At 54.8% G+C, this 16136-nt stretch overlaps 1 protein-coding gene across 1 annotated transcript; it reads right to left on the bottom strand.

Moving 5' to 3' along the window:
* Positions 1 to 14850: 14850 nt before the first annotated feature.
* LOC127586497 (C3a anaphylatoxin chemotactic receptor-like) lies at positions 14851 to 15808 on the bottom strand. Its single transcript, XM_052044508.1, has 2 exons — positions 15491 to 15808; positions 14851 to 15384 (listed from the first exon to the last, which is right to left on the bottom strand). The coding sequence occupies exons 1-2, from the start codon at positions 15806 to 15808 to the stop codon at positions 14851 to 14853; spliced, it is 852 nt and encodes a 283-aa protein (XP_051900468.1).
* Positions 15809 to 16136: the final 328 nt, after the last annotated feature.

Below are 16136 nucleotides of genomic sequence, written 5' to 3'. Positions count from 1 at the left end.
GCCAGCATAATCAAAGACCCCATCCACCCGGGACATTCTCTCTTCTCTCCTCTTCCATCGGGTAGAAGATGCAGGAGCCTGAGGGCACGTACCATCAGGCTTAAGGACAGCTTCTACCCCACTGTGATAAGACTATTGAATGGTTCCCTTATACAATGAGATGGACTATGACCTCACGATCTACCTTGTTGTGACCTTGCACCTTATTGCACTGCACTTTATTTGTAACTTTACTCTGTACTGTTACTGTTTTTACCTGTACTACCTCAATGCACTCTGTACTAACCCAGTGTAACTGCACTGTGTAATGAATTGATCTGTACGATCGGTATGCAAGACAAGTTTTTCACTGTACCTCGGTACAAGTGACAATAATAAACCAATACCAATACCTGGGAGTCTACCTGAGTCCCTCTGGAGAGACCTGGCTGGCAAACTGGCAGGACCCGGAGACAAAAGTTGTGGCCCAGCTGGGGCGCTGGTCAGGCCTCCTCAGGGTGCTTTCCTATCGAGGCAGGGTGGTCATAAACCATCTGGTGGACTTCATGTTGTGGTACCGGATGGTCACCTTGACCCCATTTGCAGCCTTTGCCACAGGAATGCAGGGGAAGTCAGTGGACTTGCTGGGCCAATAGGAAACACTGAGTCCCTGCAGCAGTCCTGAGTCTCCCATTGGAGGAGGGCGGACAGTCGCTGGTGTGTGTATGTGCACGGCTGGCGGCTCTCCACCTCAGGACCCTGCAGAGATTCCTGTATGCTGAGCACCCTCCCAGGTGGCACATGCTGGCGATGTACTTTCTCCGGCCGGGCCACTGCCTTCATGAGGTGACGCAGCTACCAAAGGTGGGCACCAGCCGTGCTGCTCTGCGAGGGCTGCCCAGCTTCTATCAGGATCTGCTAAGAGCCTGGAACATGGTTGCCTCTGGCCAGGAGCAGAGGGCAGTGCCCCAGCTGAGAGAACAAGCCACCCCTGCCCTACCTCATCAGGTGTTGGTGTAGCTCGGTTGTGTGGAGAGACTCCGGCTACTCATCCGGACCTGCTGGTCAGACCCAGGTCCCGGAATCTTATCCGGGAGCCGGCCCCACACAACTTGAGCCGCCTTTCATTGGCACCCATTGCGCCCTTCCGGGATGCAGGTAGGAGGTACCTGTAAGGGCTGTTGCTCCACACCCTCCACTTCTTAGCCCTTGTTCACCATCCTGACACACAATGGTGGTCAGTTTTTCCACCTGGGAGTGAGGGGGATCACTAGTGGAAGTCCCTTTACAGGGGTGTACTTCCTATGTACATCGGGGACCTGGGGTAGAGGCTGCTGCACAGGGCAATGCCCTGTGATAAGTTTCTTAGTTTGTACACGGATCTCCAAGCCGATTGTCACTTCTGCGGGCTGGAGGAGACTGTGTATCACATGTACATGGAGTGTGCGAGGTTGCAGCCCCTTTTTGCATATCTGCGGGGGCTGCTCCTCGCCTTCAGGACCCATGAATAGCCACCTTAGCCTGCCCCAGTAGCAAGTTTACGAAGGTATCCTCAGCCCTCCTTGCCCAACCTGTTCATCTATGGTCATCCAGTAAGGAGGGGGGCAGGGACACCTGAGGATACCTTCGTAAACTTGCTCCTGGGGCTGGCTATGGTGGCTATTCATGGGTCCTGGAAGTGGGTAGTGGAGAATGCTGCCCAGGCGGACTGCCGAAAGATGTTCCGGGGTTATGTCTGTGACTGGGGAGAGGGAATATGTGGTGTCCACAGGTACCATGGGGGCATTCCAGGACCATTGGGCACCGCAGGGGATAAGTGCCATCCTTGGTAGAGATGGGAATATCTTAATTTAGTTTAGTTTGTGTTAGTGACTGTGTTTAGTTACTGTTATTGTGTCTGTGTTTGTTGTAGTCTTGTAGATAGTATTTTGTTATAAAGATATTTAAAAAGGGGTAAGACACAGAGTGAAGCTCCCTCTACCCTGTCCTATCACACACTCGCAGGGTCAGACACAGAGTGAAGCTCCCTCTACCCCGTCCCACCACACACTCCTGAGAAATGGACAGGTGCGTACCTGGTCTCCACGTCCCGAAAACCTGTCCGTTTCCCACGTTGGGACATGACTGCCTTAACTTGGGGGGGAGGGGAATTCAAGGTCGGGCTGTCCCGGAGAAGTGGTTGGCTGCGAGGGGTGGGTGTGTGTGTGGGCGGGAGGGGCCGGGACGATATAATGTCCCACCCCTGGCCCCATCTCCAGAGAGCTCGGTGCGTCTCAGCAATATGGTGGGACTGGCGATAGCTGTATGGGCCCTCTGTGTGGCAGGGGCCCTGTGCCAGTGTCCTGATCCCAACGTCCTGCGGAACGTGAATGGGGAGAGGGTGTGTGTCCGCTTTTACCGGGACAGCAACGTGCTGTACGACCAGTGCTGTGGGGGCGGCTACCTCGACGTCAAGAGCCCAGCCGACGTCCCGGCCATCCAGAGCTCCTGGAACAACCAGGTCTCCTCGCTGGTGGTGGGACCCAGGTGCCAACTCACCGTGTGGGACAGGAAGGACAAGAGGGGCCACCGGAAGACATTCCGGACCGGAGTGCAGTTCCGGCTGGTGGAAGTGGCCAGGGGGTTGTTCGGGAACTGGGATAACTCCATCAGCTCCTACTACTGTGAATGCTCCTGAGGGGGCTCCTTCCTCCCCTCCCTCCACCTCCCCTCCCTTCCTCATGTCCGCTCCCTCCTCTCTCCCACTCCACACCCTCCCACCCCCATCTCTCCCTCTCCCCTCTCCCTCCCTCCATCCCCTTTTTCCCATCTCTCCACTTCCTTCCCTCTCTCTATCTCTCCCTCCCACTCCCCTTTCCTGGCTCCTCCGTCTCCCTCCCTCTCCCTCCCCTCCCTCTCTCTCTGCATCTCTCCCTCCCTCCCTCCCTCCTTCTCCTGTCTCCCTGACCTTCCCTCTGTCCCTCTCTCTCCCTCCCTCTGTCCCCACCCTGACCCTCCAACATCACCCCAGGAAGTGACCGCCAGACGCCGTGATCTCTCAGCCCAGGAAGTGATGGACCCTGATGCCGCAGAGGAAGATCCCGCAGTCGATACCCGAAGACCCGCGGGCCATCTCGCTGGACCCTCGCCCTCGGGACAAGGCGGTGGGGGGCGGATGGGGTGGGGAGGGGGAAGATAGGAGCTGGGAAACACCCCCTCTTTCAGCTGCCAATAACCCCCCTCACCTGGGACTCCTCTTGTTTCCTCCTCCCTTACCGTACAGGACCTTGCAGCTGGGAATTCGGGGAGGGGGCCGGGAATTTCCCCTCGAATTTTGACCCCCTTCCCCTGCCCTTGACCCTGGTTTTGGGAGAGGGGTCAGTCTCTGTTTCCGTGTGGGACCCTTTTAAATTTCCTCGGGAATGGGGAGGGGGTGCGGGGAGGGTCACGGACTCCCCATGGGGATCGGAGTCCAACCGTCCGTCAGTTTATTGGGGGAAAGAGAAATGATTCCCACCAGGAAATCGGCCAGTGGCGGCACTTCTTGGTCCCTGAATGTTCAGCGGGAACCAAATTCTACTGAATGGGATCTGATCTCTCTGATTGTGTGCAATAAAACATTACACATTCTGCAGAAAAATCTCACTGGTCTGGAATCAATTAGGATTCGGTGTCAATCTTCTTTTAAACCCTGGGGTTAAATCTTGGAGGCCAAGTCCACAGCCCCCTGAAAGTGGCTGCACAAGTCGATCGGGCGGTGAAGAAGGCGTACAGCAGGCTCACCTTTATTAGTCGAGGCACTGAGTCCAAGAGTCAGGAAATGTTGCAGCTTGAAAAGCTCTGGTTAGGCCGCATTGCAGTATTGCATTCAGTTCTGTTGGCCGCATTACAGGAAGGATGTGGGGGCTTTGGAGAGGGTGCAGAAGAGGTTCACCAGGATTCTGCCCGGATCAGAAGGCATGTACAGTAGGAACAGGGCTTGGGTTGTTTTCTCTGGAGTGCTGGAGGCTGAGGGGAGACCTGATAGAAGTTTATCAGATTATGAGAGGCACAGATAGAGGAGACAGCCGGTATCTTTTTCCCAGGGTCGAAATGTCTAATACTGGAGGGCGTGCATTTAACGTGAGAGGGGGTACATTCAAAGGAGATGTGCGGGGCCAGTTTTTTGTTTACATGCAGAGTGGTGGGTGCCTGGAATGTGCTGCCGGGGTAGTGGTGGAGGCAGATACGACCGTGGCATTTAAGAGGCTGTTAGATGGACAGGTGAATGCGCAGAGAATGGAGGGATATGGACAGTGTGTGGAGAGAAGGGATTCGTTTCGTTCGGTGACCAATGACTAGTTTAATTAGTTCAGCACAACATCATGAACCGCAGGGCCTGTTCCTGTGCTGCACTGTCCCGTGTTCTAAAAACAAACAGCAGTGTCGACTGAATAATAAGCAAACCAAATCATTTTAAATGACAATAGAAACACAAAACTGTTCCTTTCCGTTGATGATCAAAGACTGGAAAAGTTCAGCAACAGCAAAGGCAAATCTCTGACCCTCTGACAAGATGCTTCATCAGCCCCGACACAACCTGTCCCCGTCCCCTTTTGCCTCACACGTTTCTCTCTCTCATTATTCCTGGTTCTACACAAACACAACTTTCTCTTTGTTTCTGAGCAGCAAAAACCTGCTGATACAGGAGCTGTGAAATAGAGGTGGCAAGCGGTGGAAATACTCAGCAGGTCAGGCAGCGTCTGTGGAGGCAGTGATGACATTGTTGTGTCCGCTCGACGACATCGAACATGGAACAGGACAGCACAGGAACAGGAGCTTCGACCGCCTTGGCAAGCAGACCCAAGGAGAATCCCAAACCCTTTCAGACGTACATGAGAAGGAAGAGGGCAGCGAGGTGAAGGGTGGGTGATCTTGGGGACCAGAGGGGGAGTCGATGTGTGGAGTTGGGGGATATGAGCGAGGTCCTAAATGAGCACTTCTCGTCGGTATATACCAGGGAGAAGGACGTGGAGGGTGGAGGGGTAGGGAAGGGGGACTCTGTCTGTGTCAGGAAGGGGGAATTGTTGGACAGAATGGCACACATTAAAGGTGGATAAATCCCCAGGGCTAGGTGGGATCTATCCCAGGATGGAGTGGGAAGCGAGGGAGGAGGATTGCAAGGGCTGTGACGGATATTGTTGCATCACTGTTTGCTCCGGGTGAGGTACCAGGACAGTGATGCCCCTCTTGTTCACAAAGGCCAGGTCAGTGAGCCTTACGTCAGTGGTGGGGAAATTACTGGAGAAAGTCCTCAGGGACAGGATTGATGTTCACTTGGAGAGGCAGGGGGTGAGTGGGGGGAGTCAGCATGGTTTTGTGCAGGGATGATCACAGAACACAGAACATTACAGCACAGGAACAGTCCCTTCGGCCCATGATGTTGTGCTGAACTAATTCAGCTAATGACACCGAACCCCTTCTGCCTGTACATGGTCCAGATCCCTCCTTTCTCTGCACGTTCATCTGCCTATCGAAGAGCCTCTCCAACACCACGATCGTATCTGCCTCCACCCCCACCCCTGGCAGCACATTCCAGGCACCCACCACTCTCTGTGTAAAAAACCTGCCCCACACATCTCCTTTGAACTTTCCCCCTCCCACCTTCAATGCAAGCACTCGAGTATTAAACATTTCGACCCTGGGGAGAAAGATACTGGCTGTTTACTCTCTGCTTATTCCTCTCATAATTGGATAAACTTCTATCAGGTCTCCCCTCAGCCTCCAACAACCCAAGTTTGTCCAACCTCTCCTTGTAGCTCATACCCACTGATCCAGGCAGCATCCTGGTGAACCTCCTCTGCACCGTCTCCAAAGTCTCCACATCCTTCCTGTAATGGGGTGGCCAGAACTGAACACGATGCTCCAAATGCGGCTTAACCTAAGTTTTACACAGCTGCAACATGATGTCCTGACTCTTACACTCAATGTTTTGACTAATAAAAGCAAGTGTTCCTTACCCCTTCTATATCAAGCCTCACAAATCTGAGGGAGCTCTTTGAGGAGGTAAAGAAGCAGACCGATGAAGCAGTAGACGTGGTTTACATGGACTTAAGCAAGGCTTTTGACAAGACCCCACATGGTAGTCTCTTCCAGAAGGTTAAGGCACATGGGATTGAAGGGGTGTTGGCAAATTGGATCCAAAATTGGCTTGGTGATAGGAGGCAGGGTGTGGTGGCAGAGGGGTGTTTCTCTGACTGGGAGTCTGTAACCGGTGGTGTACCGCAGGGATCGGTGCCAGGATATTCGTTGTGCGTCAGATATATAAATGACTTGGGTGAGAACATCGGCGAACTGATTAGAATGTTTGCAGATGTTGGGAAATTGGTTGAATCGTAGCCAGTGAGGAAGGTTGTGGAGGGACACCGAGGGTCACAGATCAGCTGGGAAGTTGGGAAGAGCAGTGACAGATGCAGTTTAATCCGGGCAAGTCAAATTTGGGAAGTCAAATTCAGGTAGGACATCTGGAGTAAATGGCAGGGACCTTGGGAGTGTTGATGTACAGAGAAACCTTGGGGAACAGGTCCCTAGCTCCCTGAAAGTGGTGACGCAGGTGGGTCAGGTAGTGTAGAAGGCATTCGGCACACTTGCCTTCATGGACCAGACACTGAGTATCAGAGTTGGGACATCATGTTGCAGTTGTACAGGACATTTGTTGGACCACACTTGGAGTATTGTGTACAGTTCTGGTCACCACACTACAGGAAGGACGTGGTGGCAATAGAAAGAATGTGGCAGGGATTCACAGGATGTGGCCTGGAATGGAGGGCTGTGGTTACAAGCAGAGATTGGAGAGGCTGGGTTTGTTCTCACTCTGTAGGAGGCTGCGGGGTGACTTTATCTTGGTTTATAAAATGATGAGAAACAGGGATAAGGTGGACGGTCACAGTCATTTCCCCAGGGTAGGGGAGTCTAAAACTAGAGGGCAGAGGTTTAGGGTGAGAGGGGAAAGATTTAAGGGGACCTGACGAGAACTTTCCCGAGGAGACCTGGATTGAACTGCCAGTGTTCACCATCTTGTCCCTGATCATCACCTTCCTGCTGGGTGCCCCCAGGAACGGTGTCGTCACCTGGGTGACGGGCTTCAAGGTGAAGAGCAGAGTCCACACGGTGTGTTTCCTGACCCTGGCTGCGGCGGACCTGACCTACTGCCTCTCCCTCCCCGTTCTGTTGGCCTTCTTCTTTGTTCTCAGACTCTTTCCCCAAGACAACTCCCTCTGGGTGCTCCTCTTCTCCGCTGTCACTCTCAACATCCCCGCCAGTGCCTTCCTGTTGACCCTGATCAGCACCTCCCCCTGCCTGGCCGTCACTCGGTCCATCTGCTTCCGGCAACACCTGAGCCTGGCTTGGGTGTGTGCGGCCTGCTTCGGGGCCTGGGGCCTTCCTCACGTCCGTACCCGAACTGCTGATGGAGCAGATTGTCCCGTGTCCCAGCAACAACAGCTGGTTTGTGTTGGAGGTAACTTGGGCCCTCTTCACCTTCGGCCTCCCCATTGTGATCTTGGCCGCCTGCTCCCTCCCGATTGGCCGGGAGTTGCACGGGGACAAGTTGGCCAAGTCTGGGAAGCCCGTTGGCCTCACGGCGACTGAACTCACGGCCTTTATCATCTGCGGGCTCCCCATCACTGTTTGCCACCTTCTCTGGGCCTTCAGCAAACCCGATCCCAGGGACTGGATGTCCGACACCATCGGCCTGGCCTCCTTCAACAGTGCCCTCAACCCCGTCCTCTACGTCTTCGTCGGCCGCGACCACTGCCAGGTCTTCAGGCGCTCGCTGGCTGCCTCGCTCCCCACGGCCTTCGCCAAGGAGGGGCCAGAGTTGGGGAACATCCCCCCCTGCCCCTAATACTGCCGAGGTACTGAGGACCCCCTCGCGGACCCTCGGTTGAGCAACATCCCCTGATGGCGGAGGAGGAGAATGTTCGGCAGCGAGGGGGGCTCCCAGTGGAGGTCTCTCTACGCGGGAGTCCTGCCTCTTGACATCAGGGACCTGAGGTGGAGAGAGTTGTACCGAGCGAACATAGAACCGAGCACAGCACAGCCCAGCACAGCTACAGGACCCTTGGGCCCATGGTGTCTCTGCTGAACACTGTGCCGAATTAGATGAATCTCTACTGCCTGCACGAGATCCAAATCCCTCCATTTCCCTCCATGTTCATGTGTGTGTCTAAATACCTGATAAACACCACTGTCGTATCTGCTTCCACAACTTTCCGGGTGGCCCGTTCCAGGCGCCTATCACCCTGTGTGTAAATACAGCTTGCCTCGTAAACCTCCTTTAAACCTTCCACCCTCACCCTTCAGTGCATGTTCTCTTGTATTAAACACTTCTGCTGTGGGAGAAAGATCGTCCCATCACACATGCCCAGGGTCTGACACAGAGTGAAGCTCCCTCTGCACTGTCCCATCACACACTCCCGGGGTCAGACACAGAGTGAAGCTCCCTCTACACTGTCCCATCACACACTCCCGGGGTCAGACACAGAGTGAAGCTCCCTCCACACTGTCCCATTACACACTCCCGGGGTCTGACACAGAGCGAAGCTCCCTCCACACCCGTCCCATCACACACTCCCGGGGTCTGACACAGAGTGAAGCTCCCTCTGCACTGTCCCATCACACACTCCCGGGGTCAGACACAGAGTGAAGCTCCCTCTACACTGTCCCATCACACACTCCCGGGGTCTGACACAGAGTGAAGCTCCCTCTGCACTGTCCCATCACACACTCCCGGGGTCTGACACAGAGTGAAGCTCCCTCTACACTGTCCCATCACACACTCCCGGGGTCAGACACAGAGTGAAGCTCCCTCCACACTGTCCCATTACACACTCCCGGGGTCTGACACAGAGCGAAGCTCCCTCCACACCCGTCCCATCACACACTCCCAGGGTCTGACACAGGGGGAAGCTCCCTCCACACTGCATGAACCGGAGACAGCCTGTTTCAGCTTTGGCCTACAATTGTCAATCATCAGGCCCTGCCCCCTGTATCAGCCCGGCACCCATATATCTGCCCTGCCCCGCCCCACCCCTGTAGGACACGCCTTCTTACGTCAGCTTAGCCCCACCTAAGCCCCTCCCACTGCCCCACCCATACTTGGAAGCCCCGCCCATCCCAGGATCCTTGGTAAAGGAGAAGCTTCCATCAATCATTGCTGGACCCCGCCCCCAATATAAGCCCTGCCCCCAACAGGCCACACTCACATTACTCTGCAGTAAGCCCCTCCCCCTCACCAGCAGCTGTCCATCATCTGTCTGGCCACACCCTTTATTTCGATGGCCCCCTCCCCAGCCAGCAGGCCCCTCCCACCACCTTACAGGCCGCTCCCACTCAGCCAAGCCCCTCCCCTTTCACCAGGAGGCCCCTCCCTTTATTGTATTTGGTCCCTCCTCCTCCCGCCTCCAATCCCTGGCCCCACTGGGTCCTTGAGCCCCACCCAGAGACCGTCCTTCGCAGTAGCCCCGCCCCTCACACTACAGCTCCGCCCACTATCGGGGCCCCCTCTGGCCGCCCCGAGCCCTGGCTCCGCTGGGTCCTGCCGCCCCTCCCTGTGGTCACGGCACAGCTCGGCCAGGCGGCTTTGCATGGGGGGGGGCTGCGGCCAATGGGGTCTTGACCCACTGCTGCTCCTCGCTGAGGCGGGGGCCGAGCGGCCGCTCGAAGGTCCAGGCTCCCTCGCCGTTGGACTGCAGCAGGTGGGTGCAGGGCTTCCTGTCCGGAGGGAGAGACCATCTGCACTCAGTCCTGGGATCCTCCCGTGCACCTCCCCTCCCCCACTCCCGCTGTGGTTGGTGAGCCAGAGGAGGCGGAGCTCCCCCCGTTGGCCCCGCCCCTGTTGCCAGGGTATTTGGGGGCGGAGCCTTTCCTGAAGGATCCCCGTTGCCATGGTTTCCAGAGGAGGCTGAGACTGCCTGGTGGCCCCTCCCACCGTTGCCACGGCACTCAGAAAAGGCGGGGCTACTCTCCTTGTTGCCATGGTTTCCAGCACAGGTGGGTCCTTCCCCTCCCGCTGGCCGCTCCCACCATTGCCATGGCACCCACAGTAGGTGGGGCCACTCTCATGGCCCCTCCCCTCGTTACCACGGGATGCAGGGAGGAAAGAGCCCGTCCTGATGACCCCTCCCTTGTTGCCATGGTAGCCGGAGCACACTTGGTTACTCCGCCATTGGTAAGACAGTGGAGTTGCCATGACAATGAAGGTCCGTTGCCATGGTATTCAGGAAAGTCAGGGCCCACTCATGGTGTCCAAAGGAGGCAGCGTACACAGCCCCGGGCTCCATTTCCTGGGAATGCCTTGATGGTGAAGGGCTGTTGCCATGACGGCAGGTCCTCTGCTTGTTGCCATGGAATTTGGAAGAGGCAGCGTCCCTTCCACCCCGGCCCCTCCCTCACAGCCGAGGGGGCAGAGGTCCTGTCCTGCTGGCCCCGCCCTCCAGGTCGCTCATCACAGCAACAGCCGGTGAGTGATTGACAGCAGCGATATCCCACCATCCTTTGCGGTCTGGAAAATCTTTCCCTCCACATCGATGCTGATGGCACTTGTGCACTCGTCCAGTAGAGTGTATTGTGGCCGGGACCCCAACAGAAGGCCAAGGAGAAAGTTGGACTGGAAATGGGTTCCTAGACAACCCTCCTGCCCCAAACCACTCCTGCGGTGAACTGCCTGCAAAGTGCCATAAATCAAAGAAGGTGACAGGCACAGCAAGATCCCATCTCTTCCTCCAACTGTCACTCACAATCTGTCGGGAAATGTGAGAACACTTGGTGCTGATAATCAGCTGCGAGCATTGGTTCTTTGTGTGATGAGAGTGCCCACCTCCATCCCCTCCAGGTAGACAATCAGGGCGGCCAGGTCCTACCAGTGGTTGCACACATAAGCCATTCCCATTTGCTGCACCACGCCACCTGACAGCATGTCCTTCCAATCACTGCGAGCGTCCCAACCCGTGAGGGATGTCACTGAAGGTAGGAGAGTGGTAGATGGAGAGGGAGGGGAATGGGAGAGGGAGAGAGGGTGGAGGGGGGACTGGGGAAGATGGGGGAAACACAGAGAGTGAGGGTGGAGGGAGAGAGAGGGAAAGAGAGAGGGAGAGAGAGAGAAAGATAGAGAGAGATGTTCGCACGCAGACGAGGATAGACACTTGGGTCCACACATACCCAGAGGGTGAGCCTCTGTGGTGTGAAGGGCCATCTCTGACCAGCATGTTTGCCCCTTAGTTCTGGGTGGAACTGGCCAATTCACTGGGTTGTGGTGAGAGGCAGCAAGTCTGTTGTGACTGCCACACAGGGAAACAGGAGCAGGAGTCCACGACCAACCCCTGTCCTGCCCCGGCACCCGATACCATATGGCAGATCTACCCCGGCTTCTGCTCCTTGTCCCTGCCGTTTCCCCATCACCCTCAGCTCGTCCATCTATCAAATCATTATCCACCTCCACTTTAAGTATCCAGCTTCCACCTCCCCTGGGGCCAGGGAATTCCTAGTGTTAACCCGATTTTGAAGTTCCCCTTCTGTCTGTTGGAAGATCACACAGTGCCACAGTTTACTTCAAACGCGTTTATTTAGCAATATGTTGCAAGGGAGAAATCTCCTTACTCTATCGTGGAACCTGCAGCGGGGTTCTCCAGGGTACAGAGGGGGCAGACAGTAATTTATACGAACATTGTCACGCACACTTTAATGAGTCAGGCACCGGAGTTCTTGGTTGATCAGGAAACGGACAAAGGGCTACTGCAGATGGACAGAGAGCAGCCTCACACCCCAGGTTCAGCTAATCGTTTTGCAATCGGGTGAGACAAAGGCAGGTATCACCTTCATTGTTTGAGACAGCCTTCCCATTTCCCATTAAGATTGACCATCCTCTCCATAGTCAAACATAATGGGAATCCAATTAAGTTCCAGACACAGCAATTACCACACAGCACCCAGTCCAGGAAAGCAGTGGTGTGGCTGTTCTGGCCTGAAGGACACTTTTTAAATCAGTATTTCGAGCAGCCATAATTCTCATCCGTCTTAAAGTATGAATACAGTTATAGTTTATTAATCCTACACTTCCTCACCGGGATTCACCAGCCTCTGCCAGAAGAAATTTCTCCAGATTTAACTGACTGGCTCCTCATCATGTAACCATGTCCTCCTGTTCGTGAATCTCCCACTGGTGGAAACATCCCAACGTCTCCCCTGTCGAGCCCCCTGAGGGTCTTCCATGGATGTCACCCCTCATCTGGAGGAACGCAGACCCAAACCGTCCCACCTCTCTTGATCGGACAACCTTCTCATCCGAGGAATGAGCCTGGTGACATGGAGTCATAGAGAGTCATACAGCACTGAAACATGCCCTTCGGCCCAACTGGTCTATGCCGACCAAGATGCCCATCCAAGCTGGTCTCATTTGCCAGCGTTTGGCCCATAACCTTCTGTACCTTTCCAATCCATGTACCTGTGGAACTGCTGTTATTGGACCTGCCTCACCACTTCCTCTGGCAGCTCGTTCCACATACGGACCACCCTCTGTGTAAATAAGGTTACCCCTCTGTTCTTACTAAATCCCTCCCCCCTCACCTTAAACCTGTGCCCTCTGGTTCATCATCCCCTAACCCTGGGAAAAAGACTGAGTGCATTCACACGATCGCTGCCCCTCATGACTTTTTCACACCTATAAGGTCACCTCTCAGTCTCCTACACTCCAAGAAAAAAAGCCCCAGCCTGCCCAACCTCTTCCAATAACTCAGTCCCTCGAGTCCTGGCAACATACTGATAAATCTTTTCTGCATTCTTTCTGGTTGATAACATCTGTTCTTTGGTAAATCTGCTTTGGACTGCCTCCCATGTTACTGTTTTTTTTAAAGCATGGGGACCAAAACTGTGCACGGTTCTCCGGAGAGTGAATGCTATGTTGGCATTCATCTCGAGAGGTATAAGGTAAGGAAGTGTTGATGAGGATCTATGGGGCACTGGTGAGGCCTCATTTGGAATATTGTGCGCAGTTTTGGGCCCCTTATCTTAGGAAGGATGTGCTGATGTTGGAGAGGGTTCAGAGAAGATTTACGAGGATGATTCCCAGAATAAAAGGGCTTATGTATGATGAGCGTTTGTCAGCTCTTGAACTGTACGCACTGGAGTACAGAAGAATGAGAGGGGACCTCATAGAAACATTTAGAATGTTGAAAGGACTGGACAGAGTAGATGTGGTTAAGCTGTTTCCCCTGGTGGGTGAGTCCAGGACCAGAGGGCACAATCTTAGAATTAGAGGGTACCGGTTTAAAACAGAGATGAGGAGAAATTTCTTTAGCCAGAGGGTAGTGAAGTTATGGAATTCTTTGCCACATACAGCTGTGGAGGCCCGATCATTGGAGGCATTTAAGGAGGAGATTGATAGGTATCTAATTAGTCAAGGTATCAAGGGATATGGGGATAAGGCTGGATATTGGGACGAGATAGGAATAGTATTAGTTCAGCTCATGGAGCAGACTTGATGGGCTGAATGGCCTACTTCTGCTCCTTTGTCTTGTGATCTTGTGCGACCTCACCAACACCCTGTACAAGAGGAACAAAACCTCCCGGTTCTTCAACTCCAACCCCTTCGCAATGAAGGTCGACAGGCTGTTTGGCTTCTTCACTATTCTTGGACCTGTCTGCCAGCGTTTAGTGGTTCCTCACTTGCGGCCTCTGTCCATTCAGGTAATAATCTGCCTTTTGATGTCACTGAACCAAGTGTGTGACCTCACACTTCCCCACATTAAACTCCATTTGACCGCTCACTCAGTCTATTTCTACCCCGTTGCAGAATCACAGTATCATTATCACAACACGCCCTTCCACCTCTGTCCGTATCATTGACAAGGTTGGAAGCCTTCCACACTGTTTCTTCCTCGAGGTCACTAACATAAGGCCCAGAACTGATCCTTGTGTACTCCACGAATTACCTTCTTCCTGACTGAAAATCACAGTTAAATCCTGGAGCAACCAAGATTTCTTTCAAGGTTTACTTTCAAGTAAACCTTAAAAGTTGAATATTATGGAGGAGTCAGAGTGGGACATAGGGCAGGGAGGAGTTAATGGAAGATTTAGTGTCTCACCCTGGGGGTGTGTAATGGGGCCGTGTCGAGGGAGCTTCACTCTGTGTCTCACCTTTTCCCCTTTTTCAAAGGAGATTTATTCCATGATTACAGAATCACATCACTATATTACAACAATCTTCCACTATTTACACAATTTACCATTAACTACTTCACATTATAACATTGCCTTCTTTATCCAGGACACACTTGTGCCCCTGTGGCAGTCACTGATCCTGGGAGGCCCCCAATATCCCCTTTGGACACCGTGTGCTCCCTCTCCAGGGACACACGGGCACGGATGTAACCCCGGAAGCAGGGCAGCAGGCAGTCAGCACGGCCGGAACCCCTGACGGCTTGCTGCCTGGACCCGTGAATGGCCACCTTGGCCCGGCCCAGGAACAGACCGACCAGGATGTTCCCCGACTGACCCGCACCCCCCTCCTCACTGGGTGCCCGACGATCGGGAACATGGGGCTGAAGTGTGACCAGAACTTGAGGAGCAGCCACTTCAGATACTCAAAGAGGGGCTGCAACCTCTCCCACTCCGTATATACATGGAACACAGACTCCTCCCTGCCGCAGATGTGGCAGGTGGCTGGGGAGTCCGTGAACTGGCTTAAAAACCTATTGCATGGCATCCCTCTGTGCAACACCCTCCGCCCCAGGTCCCCGATGTGAAGGGGCAAGACTCCCTGGTAGAGAGACCTCCACTGGTGACTCTCCTCGCTCCTTAACGTCCTTCTCCGTTGTCAGGGGATGTCGCTCGGCCAAGGGTCCATGAGGGGATCCCTCAGGTGCTCGTCTCCGCGGAGACGATGGGGTTGGGACGGATGTTCTCCAACTCTGTGTCCTCGGCAAAGGCCAGGCGGAGCGAGGCGGCCAGGGAGCGCCTGAAGACCTGGCGGAAGTTGCGGCCGATGAAGACGTAGAGAAGGGGCTGTTGAAGGAGGCCTGGCTGATGGTGAAGAATATCCAGTCCCAGGGAACGGGTTTGGAGACGACCCTGACAAGGTGGCAAACAGTGTAAGGGAGCCAGCAGATGATAAAGGCTGTGAGTTTTGGTCACCATGAGGCGGACAGGCTTCCTGGATTTGGCCAATTTGTCCCCGTGCAGTTTCCGGCCAATCAGGAGGTAGCAGGCGGCCATGAGCACAATGGGGAGGCCGAAGACAAAGACAGCCCAAGTTAACTCCAACACACCCCTGGTCTTGTCCCCAAAATACGGGTAAATCTGCTCCATCAGCAGTTCGGGCAGGCACATGAGGAAGGCAAGGCCCCAGGCCCCGAAGCAGACCGCACGCACCCAAGCCAGGCTGAGGTGTTGCTGGAGCCAGATGGGTCAAGTGACGGCCAGGCAGCCCGAGATGCTGATCAGGGTCAACAGGAAGATGCTGGCGGACGTGTAGAATATGAAGATGGAGCTGAACAACATCCAGAGGAAGTAGTTTCTGAGGAAGGAACTTGGCCGGCAGTAGGCCACCAGGAAGGGGAGGAAGACGGCAGTAGGTCAGGTCCGCCACAGCCAGGTTGAGGAAGCACACAGTGTGGACGCTCCTCTTCACCTTGAAGCCCATCACCCAGGTGACGGCGCCATTGCCGGGGACACCCAGTAGGACGGTGAGGACAAAGATGATCACGGGCACGATGGAAGTTGCTCGACACTGGATCCTGAAGTTCCCAGGGGTGGAATCGTTGGAGGAGAAGTTCCCACCGAGGGTGGAGTTGGACAGGTCTTCGGAGAGCGACATGGTGTTCCTGGTGGGGGAGATATAGTGGAGGTGAGGGGGTGGGGAATGGAGGGAGGGGGAGGGAGAGGAAGGGGACGGAAGGCGAGAGGAGGGAGGGAGGGGCTGGAGGGAGAGATGTGAGAGAGGGAGAGCGAGCAGGGGTGGAGGGGATGTGAGGAAGGACATGAGGGGCAGCGGTGGGAGGGAGGCAGAGGGAAGGAGGGAGGAGGGAAACTTCTGAGATGCGACTGGGTGCAGTCCTGCACTCCCTCACCATCCCTCCCACAGCGCGGCGCACCCTCACCGCCCCTCACACAGTGCAGTGCTGCCTCACCGCACCTCCCACAGT

This window comes from Pristis pectinata, chromosome 37 (assembly GCF_009764475.1).
Source record: "Pristis pectinata isolate sPriPec2 chromosome 37, sPriPec2.1.pri, whole genome shotgun sequence".
In the NCBI taxonomy this organism is placed as follows: domain Eukaryota; kingdom Metazoa; phylum Chordata; class Chondrichthyes; order Rhinopristiformes; family Pristidae; genus Pristis; species Pristis pectinata.
This window is presented reverse-complemented; position numbering and strand designations above follow the sequence as displayed.

Coding starts and splice junctions, on each gene's coding strand:
- LOC127586497 (XM_052044508.1), bottom strand. CDS start 15,808: ATGTCGCTCTCCGAAGACCTGTCCAACTCCACCCTCGGTGGGAACTTC. Junction 15,385..15,490: donor AGAAACTACTTCCTCTGGAT/GTTGTTCAGCTC, acceptor ATCTGGCTCCAG/CAACACCTCAGCCTGGCTTG.